At 50.5% G+C, this 15,545-nt stretch overlaps 2 protein-coding genes and 1 long non-coding RNA gene across 7 annotated transcripts; 1 reads left to right on the top strand and 2 right to left on the bottom strand.

The window, feature by feature from the left end:
• Window positions 1-51: 51 nt before the first annotated feature.
• LOC125986053 (uncharacterized) lies at window positions 52-3,246 on the bottom strand. Of its 2 annotated transcripts, XR_007487535.2 has the most exons (4): window positions 1,707-3,246; window positions 1,401-1,505; window positions 1,083-1,320; window positions 52-606 (listed from the first exon to the last, which is right to left on the bottom strand). It is a non-coding gene; the product is annotated as an uncharacterized lncRNA (long non-coding RNA). The 2 variants fall into 2 exon arrangements; XR_007487534.2 differs by lacking the exon at window positions 52-606 and having other exon boundaries at window positions 639-1,320.
• A 600-nt stretch (window positions 3,247-3,846) lies between these two features.
• Window positions 3,847-12,971, bottom strand: fam49bb (family with sequence similarity 49 member Bb). Of its 4 annotated transcripts, none has more exons than XM_049749404.2 (12): window positions 12,736-12,971; window positions 10,524-10,585; window positions 7,142-7,225; window positions 6,726-6,847; window positions 6,515-6,620; window positions 5,684-5,823; window positions 5,360-5,437; window positions 5,152-5,268; window positions 4,986-5,065; window positions 4,786-4,912; window positions 4,657-4,727; window positions 3,847-4,564 (listed from the first exon to the last, which is right to left on the bottom strand). In XM_049749404.2, the coding sequence occupies exons 3-12, from the start codon at window positions 7,212-7,214 to the stop codon at window positions 4,501-4,503; spliced, it is 978 nt and encodes a 325-aa protein (XP_049605361.1). In that variant the 5' UTR covers window positions 7,215-7,225; window positions 10,524-10,585; window positions 12,736-12,971; the 3' UTR covers window positions 3,847-4,500. The 4 variants fall into 4 exon arrangements, with proteins under 4 accessions (XP_049605361.1, XP_049605363.1, XP_049605365.1 ...); XM_049749406.2 differs by having other exon boundaries at window positions 7,142-7,222; XM_049749408.2 differs by lacking the exon at window positions 10,524-10,585 and having other exon boundaries at window positions 7,142-7,222.
• A 487-nt stretch (window positions 12,972-13,458) lies between these two features.
• Window positions 13,459-15,512, top strand: eef1a1l3 (eukaryotic translation elongation factor 1 alpha 1, like 3). The gene is made up of 7 exons (XM_049749403.1): window positions 13,459-13,682; window positions 13,748-13,927; window positions 13,997-14,293; window positions 14,391-14,541; window positions 14,613-14,869; window positions 14,963-15,197; window positions 15,269-15,512. Exons 1-7 carry the CDS (start codon window positions 13,539-13,541, stop codon window positions 15,358-15,360), a joined length of 1,356 nt encoding a protein of 451 aa, XP_049605360.1. The 5' UTR covers window positions 13,459-13,538; the 3' UTR covers window positions 15,361-15,512.
• The last annotated feature ends 33 nt before the right edge of the window (window positions 15,513-15,545 follow it).

The following is a 15,545-nucleotide window of genomic DNA, read 5'->3' as shown; positions in this document are numbered from 1 at the left end:
AAAAAAGCCAAACAACACGGCACCTTTTCAGTAGATGAAAAACAATCCAACCAATTTGTTGTATTTTAATTGTATTCAATTCATTCGATGATCAATTAATGAATTGAATTAAAAAAAAAATGTTGCTGGTCTTATTTGACTCCTCAGGCCTCCTCTGACTTCTCAAACCTGCTTGTGCAGTTCTTGTTCAGTGGCGCCCCCTAATGGCTACCTTGTCAGTACTTTACAAGGAATCATTTTGACTGAAAACTTTTTCCACTATTCACGCACTTTTCAGGCCTGTTGGCGTCCGCCTCGGCATTACGACAACGCCCCGTACGACGTTCGCTCTACATCAAAACAGTGACACACCCGACGGGCCAGGAGGGTCGGGGCACAATGGGTTGAAAACGTGACGACTGCACCTGATGATGGAGGTGGGATATAAAAGTTTGTGATGTCCTGGAAGCGGCAAACAAAAAAACAGTTGGTTGACCACAACAACGGCAACAACAGTCGCTCTTCTGTGGACCGAGATAAAGGGCGAGCGAAGGCCTGTTTCTTCATAAGTCAAGAGGACGAAGTCTCCCCATTTAGATGTCGCAGGGGGCCCCGCCCCACCACGTCCTACCGGCCAAAACAAACACACGAGCGAGCTGTTAACGTCTACCACGTTTATTTTTTTATTAACACTCATTCTCATCCACGGACAGTTTCCAGAACAAAATACGTCAAAATCCACCCCGCAAATATAAAAACACAGGGAGGGACTTTGCGGTGGGTGAGAATAAGCGGATCGTCTGGGTGTGACCGTAGAGCAAAGGGCTGGCTACCCACCTCGATTCAAAAAACACTGTCGGCAAGCTCCCTCTAGTGGTGAGTAAACACATCTTAAATAGATTTAGGTTGCGCTGAACTTCTCCAAGTTAATGCATTTGACGTGAAAACATTTTTGTTCCACTACATCAATTGAGTGGCCATTGAGCTTGTCCACGACGCTCGTCGGTACGGCACTAATATTAGTAATTCCACGCAATGGATAAAGAAGACATGACTGCTGTTGTCTGCCTACATGAAAAATTGTTGACGCGTGTTGAGCTCACCTCGGGCCTCCCCAGCCATGTGCGGGTGTGACAGCCTATTGCGGCGCGGCGCTAATCTGGTTAGGGATTTGCAAAAGTGCTGCGTCCACGCCGATGTGCGGATAGCCGACGCTGCTCCGGGGCCTTTGTCTGCAACATTTCGGGGGGGGTTGCCCCGGCGATGATGTCATCTCGGTGTCAGCAAACGAGGGGACAGGATGTACCGTGAGCGTCGCCAAGGAACGCGCTGAATGCCGCGCTAAAAGTGAGGAAAAGGCCAGCAGTGAAGTCAGACTAACCTGGAAGTGCGCAACTCGAGATGGAATCTGTTGTACTCACCTGACGTACTTGGTAGGGAGCAGTGGAAAGTTTAAGTATGTTGATGCCAAACAGCTTTTGTTGAGGGCGTCTGTGGAAAGATTGATGATGTTGCGGGTGTAGAAGCTCAAAAAGAAAATGGAGAAAGAGTTTATTTATTAAAATAAATAAGTTCTGCCTACAAGAATAGTAGACTTGTAAATAACAAATGTACCAGAAAAACACAATATCAATGTTAGAAGGTGGTGATCAAAGAACAGGACTCTTGTGACTACATTTCAGATTACGCTAGCTAGCTCGTATGATCGGACTTTGCGATCAACTTACCTGGCTCGGTGCCGGCCGGCCCCCGTGCGCCGTTCAGGGGTGAAATCCGAGTGGGGCAAATCTGATAGTGGGAGTCATAAATAGCTTTCATCTGCACACGGGAGCCCATCATTTGCTTGCGTGGAGCTAAACATAAACACGTGGCCCGCTTGCCACAAACGACGAGCTGTCAAAGGGGGACCGGGCGCTTTTGGGCTTTTGCGCGCTTATTGCAGCCAAAAGCCGGTGGCCTGCTTTCTGCTAGGAGAGCGAGATCAAACAAATGCTTTCAGAGGCCTCCAAGGAAGACCAAAAAAAAAGCTGACATGAGCTTTGGCTTGCGTGTTGGCAATAAATCACCCACTTAGGAAGTTTTCACCACCGGAGTGTGAAGAAAAGACAAACATGAACATTCAAACGCTCTCTTCCTCTTCTTGACATGAAACGATGCCTTGTTAGCATCGCTAGCGCCGCTAATGGTTGAGGCTGCTAGCTTATCGCCGTGTTTTGGTTACTTGGACAATTAAGTGTGGGGACGCTCTCGAGGCAACGCTCAAGACAAGAAAATGAACACGAGCGCTATCAGTGTGTCGAGTGCGGAGACAAGAAAACGCTGGCGCATTATCACCAACGTGCAGCGACTTTTGGTGGGCACGACGGGTCCCGCGCAAGTGAGCGTTAGGCGCTATCTGCTTCGATTAGGCCGCCAGCGTGCCAACCGTTGAGGGAAAAACAAACGGCAAGATTTCACCATTTCGGCCGCTCTTTGAGCTTTCCTGGCCTTTTTCTGCCACCGCTAGACTTGAGCGTGTTTTTTCCGGGCAGCTTGAGGCGAGCGCTTGTCAGCCAATCGCTCGTTGCTGCGACCTGGAGCATCTTGGCTCGCTACGCGCAACCAAGGGCACCTTGAAGAGGGCAAGATAAGCGTAGCATCCGATGAAGGATGTTGAGAAGCACCCATGAGACGGCGCCTCTGGGATTAAATGTAAATATTTGCCGGAGTGCCGGCGAAATGTCCGCTTTGGCGGATGTTAGCTGCTCAGGGGTCAAGGGTAGGGCCACTTGATGCATTAGAGGGCGGACGGCTACGACGGGCGGGCGGCCACCTGGCGCATCAGTCGCCGCCGTGAATTAAACATACGGCAGCATGCCGGAGAAGCCCCGCTGCATTATTTAGTGAAGGGGGGGGTTGCTGATGGGGAAAAGGGGGAAGGGGCAGATGCGGCAAAAAGACTGAAAGGCTGCAAATTAAAACAACCACTAGGCATAAAATTGATATACATTTTTGGGCTTTATTTTAATTCTGATTCATTTAATATTGTAATTTTTTTTGTCCAATTATTTATTTTATTTTTTTTAATTATTTTTTAATACGTATTTTGTGTTAAAGTTAAACTTTCATTCTATTTTTGATTCCATTTATTTAAAGGACTATTTGAATATTTCAATGTATTTTATATATTTAGTGCATATTAAGTGAATCATGAATAAAAGCAAACAAAATGTCTGTAAAAAGCTCCAGAAACAAAGGGAACATTGAGTTGAGTGTTTTTTTTTTTGAGGGGGGGGGGGGGGGGGGATTTAGAGGAAGTGTCAGTCAAGTGTGGCAACACTTTCACTGACTCGGACTTCCTGCAGAGGCCCTCAGACAAACGGACAGACCACCGTTGAACCCCCCCCCCCCTCCCCTCTCTCTCCCTCCCTCCACGAGAGCCGTTATTCTTTTGACATGTGCTGATTAACTAAGACTCCCCGATTAAAGCAACGTGCAAAGGGAAGTTGGATTGGGGGGGAGATGGGGGGGCACATCTGTGGGAAAGTGGTTTCGGGGCAGTGGTGGGTGATGACAGTTGTGTTTCCGAGAAAAGCCAACTAACCCCCCCCTACCAGCACCCAGATGAGCCAAGGTCGATGTGGAGCGGGACAGCACCGACATTTTTTTTTTTTTTAAGTGTGAGTATGTGTGCACGCATTAGTGGAGGGATGCTGCAGTGGGCCACGCCCATCCACATTTCTTCAGAGGCGGACAAACGGGGAACAAACAACATGCCTAAAAAATAGCCACTTGAAATTAACAACCACAAAAACTACCAAATGCTAAATTCCATCATTATTTTTTTTCCCTTGTGGAGACTCAATAACACAAAATCTCAAACAAGACTCTGGTAGAAAAACAAGCATTCCACCTTTTAATTCCCCCATTGATTTACAATCTCACTTTTCATCTGCAGTTTTTTTTTTTTTTTGCACAAATCACAGTTTTAAAAGTCAGCAAAAAATTAAAAAAATAAAACACAACCATGAAAATAAAGGACATTCTGCACAATTTTATACCTGTATAAAAATATATCAACCAAAACATTATTCTACTCTTCAATGTGATTGCCACAAGTACCATTTGGACGAGAGACAGCAGATTTGTTTTTTCGCACACGCACGACACAGCAGACAAGCTCAACCCAAACAGATCTTCAACTTATTAAATAGACACACAACCTGAATCAAGGTCATCATGCGGAGAACGTCGTCTTAAATAATAAAACAAAGCAAAATACTTCTCTATATTTCTCTCTCTTTTAAATCAAGCTCAAGTCCAAGCGCCCATCCCTCGAAAAGAGGGGAATTAAGTTTTAAGGAGCCGCAACGCTCGCGCCAGCTGCCACTCACGTCGGAGTTCGGCGCTGGAGACAGCAGCAGCAATTTGCAATAAGCAAAAGAGGGCCGGGCTGCTCTTCTTCTTTTTGGAAAAGAAGGGGAACAAAATGACATTCCAGCAAGCAGGACGCTGAGCGGCGGCGGAAAGAGCAGCTGACCGCTACTGCAGCATCAGCTTGATGCTCTTGTTAGTAGACTCGTCGTTTAGATGCTTGGTGGTATACCTGAGAGGATTCAAAATGACACAAGGTGAGTCCTGGACTACTTTTGTGGGCGTGGCATCTACAGGTCATCTTGTGAGGTCTTGAGACTTTACCTGAGAGCGTTGAGGAGACCATCCACGGTGTTGGGCGGTTGTTCCTTCAGCACTTTGATGCAACCTTTCATCTGCGGGCCAACTAGCGTTAGCATCAGTATTAGCGCCCCGCCGCGCTGGCGTACTCACGTCAATCTTTGAGGACTTGGCGAAGGCTCCGACGGGATGGACGTAGTCGTACAGGATGATGACGCCCACCATCACCCGCAGGCAGAAGGACACCGTGTCCTCACTGGCGAAGCGGCTGCGATATTCCCTGCCGACGCACGCAAAACACGCTGGGGTCAGCTATCAGGTCATGTGTCCTGAGTTGTGGTAGTTTGACTCACGGCGTTTCCAGCATGACTTTGCAGATGCTGGCCATGGTGCTCAGGCAGTCGGTGGTGTTCTCGATAGGCAGGTTCTTGTTCTACACGCGGGAGCACAAAGCCAGCCAGGAAATGAATGCCTGGTGAGTATTTTGTCCGGAGAGGGCTTCCTCTCGCGCCCACTCACCTCCGACACGAACCTGGTGGTGCCGTCGCTTAAGGTCTTGAGCATGGGCGTGGCGTCGGCGTAGAAGAGCGAGATTCGATTAGCCAGCTCGTTGTTGACTTCGTTCTCACCCTCGGCCTTCCGCAGCATTTGAGCGAGAAAAAATTATAATAATTATGAAGTGGTGAGAGAAAAGTTAAAAATTTGATGCTGCTCGGGTGTGGCTTACGGGGACGTTGTTGATGCGCATGCGACTGAGGGTTCGCCTGTAATAGCTGAAGTCGTTCTGAATGGCAGGAGTGGTCATCTGCAAGGATCACAACACAATAATCACAATCAGTCCTGGAATCTTAATGGGACTGGATCACTCCTCAGATGAGCAAATCCCACTTGAGTCGAGAGACGGGCGGACGCTCAAAGTGGGTCAGAAGTCGGTGACGGGTGGGCTCGCCGCGCCACTTAGCACCCACGGCAGCTAATTGGGAAGTCGCACTAAAATTGCCCTGGTTGTTCAAGCAGGCCGAGCAGTGTCTGTCCAAACATTTGTTGTTACCTTGAGTTCATCAAAGCGCAGCGTGAAGTGCAGGATCTCGGCAAACTGCTTGGCGAGCGCCTGCTCCCGCTCCAGGTGCTGCGTGGGGTCGTCGTATGTCTCGTTGGTCAGAGCGCGCAGCAAGCTGTGCAGTGCCGCCTCTGCGTAGAAGAACAAAAAAAAACAACAACAATGTACAGTCCGTCATTTCAGATTGATGCGCTCCTCCTGGTAACCATAGCAACCACGTTGGATGTCTTTACTGGCTGAATTGTCAAATTTTGCTACGTGCAATGTGTTTTGACATTTTCATTCATCCTCAGCAAACAACCACCACTAAAAAAAATTATCTGGTTTGTTTTGGGAAGCCCTCGAATGATTTGTGTTGAAAGCAAGTGAAGTGGCCAGCGTTACTAGAGCAGCGGTGATGCCCAAAGTGCCTCAGGCCCGCTGACAGTAAGGGAGGGGGGAGGGGCAGGGGTTCCCCCACTCAGATGCAGATGAGACATGGCACTAATTATCTCGCTGACACAAAGTGAAAGGGGTGTGGGTGGGTGGAGCACGATGGCAGAGGAAATATAGGAGCAGGATTACACTCATTGTAGTAATGACCCGCCCCTCCCCCCCGCATCGGGCTGGGGGTGCTTCCGAGGTCAAGCCTAAAGTCAAGGCAGCGAAATGGAGCGGTGTCCTACTCAGTTACATAACGGGTGCCGGGCTGTTGCCGTGCCAACTCCCCCTCCCCTTTTGAATCCATGCTCATTAAAGTCCACATCATGTTTACATACATGCAAAACATTAAGGCCATTAAGGTCAAGGCGCTTCTCAGAGCTTCAACATTTGGTCCCGCACCTAATCTCTGGGAGAACTCGTAGAACTTTTTGAGCCTGCCCACCAGGGGGACCACCGCCGCCCAGGCCTGCTCCTGGAGCGCCTCATCGTTGGGGTTCTGGATGGCCTGGAAAGGGGGGGAAAAAAAAAAAACCTCATCAATGGAATGATTGACACCCATCTTAGATTTTTGGATTGGTGACTGAGGAGGAAGAGTGGCTTTGAGGCGCACCTCTCTGATCTCGCAGCCGGCACCCTTGTAGGCCTGCAGCTCGTCCAGGATGGCTTCGGCGTCCTTCAGTACCACGTCCACCTGCTGCCACACGTGGCGTTCGCCCTCCGTGGGCATCGCATCTGCACGCAAAGCCAAAAATTACCTTTGTAGGAAGGCAACGGGATGGAATCTGACGGCTGTGTGAAAATTCCACAGTGGCAGGATTATTTTGGGGGGCCCGAGGCAAGCAAAGCTGCAGTTATCTATTTGAGGATGCCTATTGATATTCCGCACGCACATGCGCAAGAAACTGCCAGGTGGGGTGAAAGCGCCTCCAGGTAGAGGAGACGAGCTGGCCGAGTTGAGAACACCATGCTAACGTATTTGGGCGATCGATATCAGGCGGGTAGGGGCGGGGCCTTGCCGACACTCACTTTCGAAATCCAGAAAGAAATTGGGCTCCTGTTCCAGGTCGGTGCAGGTCAGCACCTTCAGCAGGTTCCCCATCTTGGCACCTGCTGGAGAAGAAGACGAATCAATAAGTGACTCCACAGCGGCAGCGTGGTGAGGCGGGGCACCAAAATGCCGCCCACACTTGTGCGCTTGGGGAACCCCGATGCTCCTCAGTGCACCCCCCTTAAAAAAAACACTTCCCGCACATGCTCTCCTGTCTACCAGATGTCAAGCCAAAAAAAAAAAAAAAAGTCCAAAAATAAACCGAGTCAGAGTCGTTTTGCGCTTTGCTCAATTTCTACCCAGCAACCGTTTGGTTTGGGATCAGCGAGGGGAACGCATTCCATCATAAACTAGGCGGCCATTTTCTAAATTTAACAAGCTTGTATGTTTTGACAAACGTCAACTTGGTGGTCATCAAAAGCCAGGGTGGGCAAAGAGGTGAATTTTGATTTTTGCTTGTCTTGAGAAAAATAGTCTACTCAGCAAATTTAGACATTTAAAAATGTAGACAGGAAAAAAACATTCCCCTCAATCAACCGAGGCCTTTTGTTGAAATTTTTCTTGTCATCTGAATAACCTTCTCATACCATTTTGTCTTTGCCAACAAACAGACTGACTTGAACATGCTGCCTAAGTGCTGCCTAAGTGACATTTGAGTGCAGGATGCTGCGTAGCTTAGCGCTAAAACAAACGCGAAGACGTCAGCGACGCTCGGCGCAATGCAAAGTGACAGGCGCCCGAGACTCCTCGAAAGCAAACGACCGTTTGTAGCGAGGAGCTGCGCTCGTCTCCATCATCGGCGGAGACGCGTTTGACACCTCAGAGGACATTTTGGCCTCAGAGAGACGAGCGGCAGGTGAAAAGTGGCGACGCAGGTGAAGTTGAAAGACGACCAAGTGCAAAGTCAGCAGCGTTAAAATGCATGAGATGCAGATAAGTGTGTATCAGCCCAAAGTCGGCAGGACCGAATGTGGACGAGCTCAAGACAAACTGGGTCAAGTCTGCCTGGCAACAAGTGATGCCCCTCAATTGCACCACCACCTGCAAAGCCCCACCTGCCCCCACCAGTTCCCCCCCTTCTGAGCTGGGCCACTAATGCAACTTGAATGAGCCCCCATCCGGCCCCTCCACACCTGACGCAGCCTCACAAGGTCCGTCGGGGTCGAGGTCATCGACCGGCAATCACCGTCAAGGGGATTGGGTGGGGTTGGGGATCGTCCACGGTCCTCTAGCACCACCTATTGTGGGCCCGCCGCCACCCCCAGAAAGGAGGTCATGTGACGGGCAGGGATTTGCGTGGCCCACTTTTTAAGTCTACCAGAGGATCTCAGAAGAAGGACAAATTGTAGATTTTGGACCTCTTTCAGGTCCAATCTTCCCCCTCCCACCCCGAGAGTTCTTTAGGGGGATGTGGATGATGTCTAGCATTAATTCCACAGCGGCTGAATAGCCATCGTAGTAAGCGTGCATGACTTAGGTAGTGGGCACCTTCGTGTTGTTGTTTTGAACCCCCACTGAGCAATTGCGTGCTCTGAGGGAGGAGGAGGAGGAGGGTGGGGGTGACTGCCTCCAAAGCCGGGGGGGCAGAGTGTGACAAGCGGGGAGCCCGCGCAGCTCTCCCATTGGCTGGGGCCGATCTAGCCGACAGTTCGCTGTATCCATGGAGCCGCGCTAAAATTTTGGGTTCCGCTGTGAACACTGCGGCAGCCAATGAGAGGGCGGCGGATTAGCGTAGTAGTGGGAAGGACTTGTTGAGAGCGCTGTCAATATGTGAACATGCATGAGCTCATGCAGCCAAAAATCAGGTGCAGTATTTTGCTTAAATGTTTAACTCAGTGATGAGAAGAAAGTCAAACTCAATATTATTATTCTTCCTGATATTTAAAGTTTGGATGAAGACACGTGGGGGACAGGGGAGGATGCAACAAGAGATGGGCATGAAAAATGACAAGAAAATAGCAGCTAGCTTGTATTTTTTTTGAAGGCCACGCCCAATGCAGCATCTTGACCTCAGCGTGGCATCGCCTTGCACTCTGCGTGGCCGCCGTTGCCTGAGGCGGGGCGGCGCTGAAATGGAGCACTGCGACAAAGCGCCGGCAAAGCAGACGCGGGTGGGGGGAGGTGTGTGTGTGTGTGTGTGGGGGGGGGGGGGGGGGGCAGAGAGTGCTGACATTCCACTACTGAATTGCAGCATGAGGATCCACGTGGTCCCATTACAAAAACAAGAGTGGAACCCGCGGCGGCATCAGCACCCCCCGAGCTTGGCGTAGCCTCCATAGAGAAAATGCATGTTAGCATTATTAATGTTAGTTTGGAAATCAAATCTCCGTTTGTGGGTGCGGCGCGTCACACTGCAGCATGGGCAGCTTTCAACTTGACCCAGATTCTCCGGTGACACGCCACATCGCATTAGCCCGCTCAGCCGGAGCCCGACCTCGCTGACAGCGGCCTGGGTCCACGCACACAAACAAAAAATGGAGGCGTGCTTCCCCGTTGGGTTTTGTGTGAGCCCCCCCCCCTCCCCCCCATTCACCAGACTCCCGCTCAGCTGACTAAAATGGCTTGGAGGGGCGAGGGGGGCGGGGTTTGTTTTGAACTCAATTACCTCGTGGCCACGCCTATGCAAAATGTACCAAAACAAAACAAGAATGACGAAGACGAGGACGAAATCAGCAGCTGAGCTCGCCATGGCAACCGCACGGGCAGGCATGCTTTTGGGTCGGCACCTGCCCAAAGTTGGAAACCATGGCAACAGGGACACGCAGCAAGAAAAAGCGTGCAAGCTGTGTGCTTGACAAGCGAGCTGACAAAAAAAGACCACAAATGAAAAGCAGCCCACGTGGAGCGCCAGCAACTGCGTCTTGCCCTTGATGGTCCTCCAACTCCCCCTTCAAGATGTTGGGGGATCATTCAAGAGGGCATATTGACTCACTGTCTGGCTGAGATGATCTGAGCATCCCCCCCACCCCCCCAGGGATGCATCTACTCACGCACCATCCATCATTACTTGACCGATTGCCTCAAGAACAAGCTGAACTGGAGCTCATTTGCATACACACAACTCTTATTACAAAAAATAAAGCTTGGTTGAAATTGGGTTGTTTTTCCACTCCGAGTGAATTTTGGGTGGGGCACAACGGCGGGTTTGTACGAGGCGGTTGGCTGACCGATGATGGGAAGCGCCAAAAACTGCAGTTGCGATTCGTGAGAGCGCCGCGCCATCTGCCGGACAAAAACCAAAGAGCGCGGCTGCTTTTTGGCTTGACGTGCAGCAACCACTCTATGAGAGGAGTGCGCCCTCTGGTGGTGACGGGCTGAGTTTGTGGCGCATTTATCCCAAACTGGAGTTTGTGGGCGCACCTGCTGGCAAGGTTGCAGCCGGCGGCTGGCCTCCGGTCCCGGCGGTCCGGCAAGCTCTTCTCCTGGTAACGACATGACGCAAGAAGGTCACCGCATGATGTTGCCTTGCAAGCATTATTTAGCCACATGCACGGGTGCAAACGGGCGCCCACGCACACAAAACACTTCCTGTTATGCAACACTTCCTCTGATTCACTTCCCATTTTGACAACAGTCCATCGGCCAGCGTCGGGCCTCATTTTCTGAAAGGATCGATACGAAACAACCAAACAAGATGCAACATTTGTGCTTTGGGGGTTACAGTGCAACATGGGGGTGGTTCTCCAATTTTTAAGAACCAATGCTACCCGAAAAAACAAACAACAAAGCTCTGCAAGTAGCACCAACATGAGAGCGCCGAGGACACAAGTCAGATTATGAAACGGTTTACCATTCAACAGCATGAGCAAGTGTTTCGAAACATTTGACTGCTAGTCTGTGCTCGCTATTTACAAACATTTTAACATCCACACTGTGCTTCAAATACAGAAACAGAAAAAGAATTGACTCTGGCTTCTCTCTTCCGCCATTTGAAGCAGGGGAAGCTAAATTCTTCTCAACTCAAGCCAGGCTGGTCCACGTCATGGTCGGCGCTGCGATGCTCGTTCACAGACAAGAGCAGACATGCCGGCAGAGCGAGAGAGCGAGACGCAGGAGGCAAGAATTCCATTCCGTAAAAGTCGACACGCACGCGCGCACGCACGTCTGGCGGATGCTCAAATGGAGCCGACGGCCTTAAGCTTGATGACGAGAAATGCAGAGAGGAGCGCGATCGATCGGGCACTCCTCCGCAGCGATCGAATGGGAACGCAAGCAACCTTCGGTGAGTGCAGCGCGTTGCTCCACCACCGCTGCAAACAACTAATTGCTCTACTCACTGTGTTTTTGTTTTTTTTTTGCGGATGGGGTTTTCCTTTTCAACGAGAAAGCGTGAGGGGCAGGTGGTTTCTCGCAAGTGGCGTGGCGGCTAATCATGTTAATTATTCATCGGTTTTCCGTGCTCTCACGTTCAGTCGTTCCCAGGCCGCCGGAGCGTCGCGCCTGACCCAATGCACAAGCATCACGCCATACGGCGCAGCCATCGGAGTAGGCAACCCTCGCAAAGTTTTGACACTTGCCTCCCAAAGATGCAATTAGACTTGTCAATTTGGTACAATGCATTTTTTTCCCCACAATGCAATTTTTTTTTTTTGGTATCGATGACTGCTCAAGACTGAATACCTGTGCTGGGGGTCGAGGAGTATCAAATGTCTCTAGTAAACGAATGGATGCATCATTCCACTTTGGAGGCTCCACCATATCTAGTACAATAAGAGCATAGACGATCCGAGCCGAGGAACATTTCGCAAGGTGCTTGCAATCGCATGTCACAACTTCCTGATGAATATTTCAGGGTCACGCACAAATGTGTCTTTTACGAGGAAATGAGGCATTCAGAGCCTTGCCGTTTACCAATGTTTTCACTTTGCCCAGCGTTGATTTGTTTTGCACATAACACGTCCCAAACACATCCTGCAGATTATCTCATTTCAACTCCATTACGAGTACGCTTGATTAGCTATGCAGCCAAGCCCACGTCTGAAGAGGAAATATTGCCAACATCAGCTGTCAGCCACATCTCTCAGCGGCTCACTCACTCACAGCAACATTATTTCCAGCCTTTGCTAAGAACGTGCCAAAGGTCAGGCCACGCAGATGTTACGTATATGATCGGAACTATACTGTCAGATGTGTGTCAGCGATCAGCATGAGCAGAAAATTGCAAAAGGAACAGCAGAGGCTAATCCATAAGCATACGGTTGAGTTTCCAAGTGTAATCTCCAAACGATTACCGGGGTTATTTTGCAGGCTGCAAAAGAAAACCGGCTCAATGCTCTCTGTCACGTGTTGCACTGTGTCGGGGACGAGGCAATAAACCCCAAAGAGAAAGGAAGAGGAATTGAAACCTGAGCACGAGAAGTTGATCAAAGAGGGGCTGAATGAAAACACACTCGTTTTCCTGCTGGCTGCGTTCAGGGAGGAGGATGTCGCCCAGCCATCCACCGCTCGTGATTCATCATTTCTCTCCCCCGCGGCCATCAAATCGCGCAAAAGCCAATGAATGGCAACTGGTGGCCAGGCGAGGCCCCAAGGAACGCCAACAACATCTCAAGCGGGCATTTTCAAGCCTTACCTTGTCGCCGGCGGCGGGGGGCGGCTGGACGGCACGCTTCAGACCAGAACACGAAGAAGACGGAAAAAGAAGAGGACGAAGCAGGACGAGGAGGGGGAGACGGAGAAGAAGAAAATCCCGTCCGCTCCTACGCGAGCGCCAAGGTAGAAGAAAAGCGATTCGCCGTTTCCGGGTTGGTGATTCGACGTCATCGGAGGAGGGGGGCTCGTTTTGGTCAAGTTAGCGTCGCGAAGGGGTGGGTGCGTGGAGTCAACAGCATAAACCCCGCCTCCTGCGTGCCCTCACCGCCACCCCCTACTGGCCAATTCTCCTTCCCATGTCCGATTATTAGCCTCATGCGAAGCTTCATCTCTGCTCTTCAAACCACAACAAAAAGCCTCACTCAAGGCGCCGAAGTGTCCTTCAGCATGAGACCAGTCTAAAATGTAGTTAACCCGCGACGGCGCTGTCGTGACCTTGAGAGTACCAGTTGGTTTATGGTGAAATGTGTCAACATCCTAATGAGTGTGCGTTTGAAAACCAAGCAAAAACATGCAAATGAATGAATCAAAACAAATAGTAACAAATCAATACGAAATAATTCATATACGCATTCCCGACTATTTTTGTCCCACGTTAATTGCTCGTAAACTTCTTTGCTTCTGCAGCACTGAGTTACCTAAGGCCAATTGATTGCAACGGGGCTTCGCACCTGAGCCCAATAACGAGCGGCCCATAAAAACCTCTCTCGAGAGCGCCTGCACCCAAATGTCCAAAATCCACTCTGAACTTTAGAACAGACAAGCCTCTTTTCTTTTGCAAGCATGGTCAAGGAGATGGCTCACGTCAACTTAGTGGTCATCGGCCACGTGGACAGCGGCAAGTCCACCACCACTGGCCACTTGCTCTACAAATGCGGTAGCGTGGACCAACGAAAGCTGGAAAAGTTTGAGAAAGCCGCGGCACAGGTAGCCCCCGGGACCGCCCGCCTCCCCTAGATCGCACGTAAGTAACGGTGCTTTTCCTCGGATAGATGGGCAAGAGCTCGTTCAAGTTCGCGTGGGTGCTGGACAAGCTGAAGGCCGAGCGCGAGCGCGGCCTAACCATCGACATTTCGCTGCTCAAGTTCAACACGCGCAACTACTGCATGACCATCATCGACGCGCCCGGACACCGCGACTTTATCAAGAATATGATCACGGGCACCTCGCAGGTAGGGCGCGCGCTTTCCTTTGGCCATGTCCGCTGGGGGAAAAGCAAGCAAGAGAAATTTGCGTTGCAGGCGGACGTGGCGTTGCTGGTGGTGTCGGCGGCCAAGGGCGAATTTGAGGCGGGCGTGTCTCGAGGGGGACAGACGCGCGAGCACGCTCTGCTAGCGTACACACTGGGCGTCAAGCAGATGATCGTGTGCGTTAATAAGATGGATGCCACCGATCCGCCTTACTGCCAACAGCGCTTTAAGGAGGTGGCGCGCGCCGTCGCAGGTTTCCTCAAGAAGATCGGCTATGACCCCAACACCGTGCCCTTCGTGCCCATCTCCGGCTGGACCGGAGACAACATGATCAGACCCACGCATAAAGTAACCAAAAGCCTCTTGCATGGAGACGAACGCGTTCAAGTCAGTTGTTTGCGAACTTGGCACAACAGTTTGAACACTTAATTCTGTTTATTCCTAGATGGCTTGGTTCCAAGGCTGGAAAGCACGTCGCCGAGAAGGCAACTCGAGTGGTACGACTCTCCTGGAGGTGCTGGACTCCATTCAAGTCCCTACTCGTGCCCTTAATAAACCTTTGCGATTACCCCTACAAGACGTCTACAAGATAGGAGGTATAGTAAGATACTGAGGGGAGGAAAAACCTGACAAAGTTGTGGGCAACAAGGTGCTCATTTGTGTGCAGGTGTGGGGACGGTTCCAGTGGGAAAGATCGAGACTGGCATCTTGAAGCCGGGCATGACGTTGACCTTCTCGCCGGCCAAGGTGACAGCGGAGGTTAAGTCAATTGAGATGCATCACAAGGGTTTGGATGCAGCGCTACCGGGCCACAACGTGGGCTTCAACATTAAGAATGTGTCTGTCAAAAATCTGCGGCGCGGTGACGTCGCCGGCAATGCCCAACACGACCCCCCTTCTGATGTCAGCAGCTTTGAGGCGCAGGTTGGCACCACAATTATAAAACAGCTTTCATGAAAAATACTGTTTTTGTATTTGTTAAAGCTGCTGGGTTAAAAATTATACCGACTGGTTTAGGTGATCATCCTGAACCACCCGGGCCGGATCAAGGCGGGCTACTCTCCGGTGCTGGACTGCCACACAGCGCACGTGAGCTGCCGCTTCTCAGAGCTCAAGGAGAAGCTAGATCGACGCAAGGGCACCCTACTGGAAGAGCGCCCCCAGGTGCTGATCTCTGGTGACGCGGCCACTGTCAGGCTGGTGCCTGTAAAGCCCATGTGTGTGGAGAGCTTCTTCACATACCCGCCACTTGGTACGTTAGCCTCAACTAGTTTCCAACTAGCTTTGACTCTGTGACTGCTCTGATGTTTGCGTTTGGTGCAGGTCGCTTTGCCGCCCGAGACTTGAAGCAAACGGTGGCTGTGGGTGTCATCAAGTCGGTGGAGAAGACGCAAGGCTCCAAAGGGGCCAAATGAGTTTGGCCCTGCTTGAAATGTGACAAGACTTTCAGTTAAGTTTTAAGATGCATTTGTTGACGTTAAAAACTTTTGACTCCTTTGTTGCAAAAGAAGTTGCAGATATTTTGTTTGTTTTGAAATAAATAAAAACATGATTAAGTGGCCAAAAATTGTCTTGATTATTTGGGGTGCTGAAATAAAGT

The sequence above is a fragment of the Syngnathus scovelli genome, chromosome 18 (assembly GCF_024217435.2).
Source record: "Syngnathus scovelli strain Florida chromosome 18, RoL_Ssco_1.2, whole genome shotgun sequence".
Classification (NCBI taxonomy): Eukaryota; Metazoa; Chordata; class Actinopteri; order Syngnathiformes; family Syngnathidae; genus Syngnathus; species Syngnathus scovelli.
Note: the sequence above shows the minus strand (reverse complement) of the source record. Positions and strands in the feature narration are given on the sequence as shown.

Excerpts from the sequence above, each read along its gene's own strand:
- fam49bb (XM_049749404.2), bottom strand. The coding sequence starts at position 7,214 with ATGGGGAACCTGCTGAAGGTGCTGACCTGCACCGACCTGGAACAGGAG. Across the intron at positions 5,269-5,359 it reads TGCGCATCAACAACGTCCCC|GCCGAGGGTGAGAACGAAGT; the intron begins GTAAGCCACACC and ends ATGCTGCGGAAG. Across the intron at positions 4,728-4,785 it reads CCAAGTCCTCAAAGATTGAC|ATGAAAGGTTGCATCAAAGT; the intron begins GTGAGTACGCCA and ends GTTGGCCCGCAG.
- eef1a1l3 (XM_049749403.1), top strand. The coding sequence starts at position 13,539 with ATGGTCAAGGAGATGGCTCACGTCAACTTAGTGGTCATCGGCCACGTG. Across the intron at positions 13,928-13,996 it reads TGATCACGGGCACCTCGCAG|GCGGACGTGGCGTTGCTGGT; the intron begins GTAGGGCGCGCG and ends TTTGCGTTGCAG. Across the intron at positions 14,294-14,390 it reads TGATCAGACCCACGCATAAA|ATGGCTTGGTTCCAAGGCTG; the intron begins GTAACCAAAAGC and ends GTTTATTCCTAG.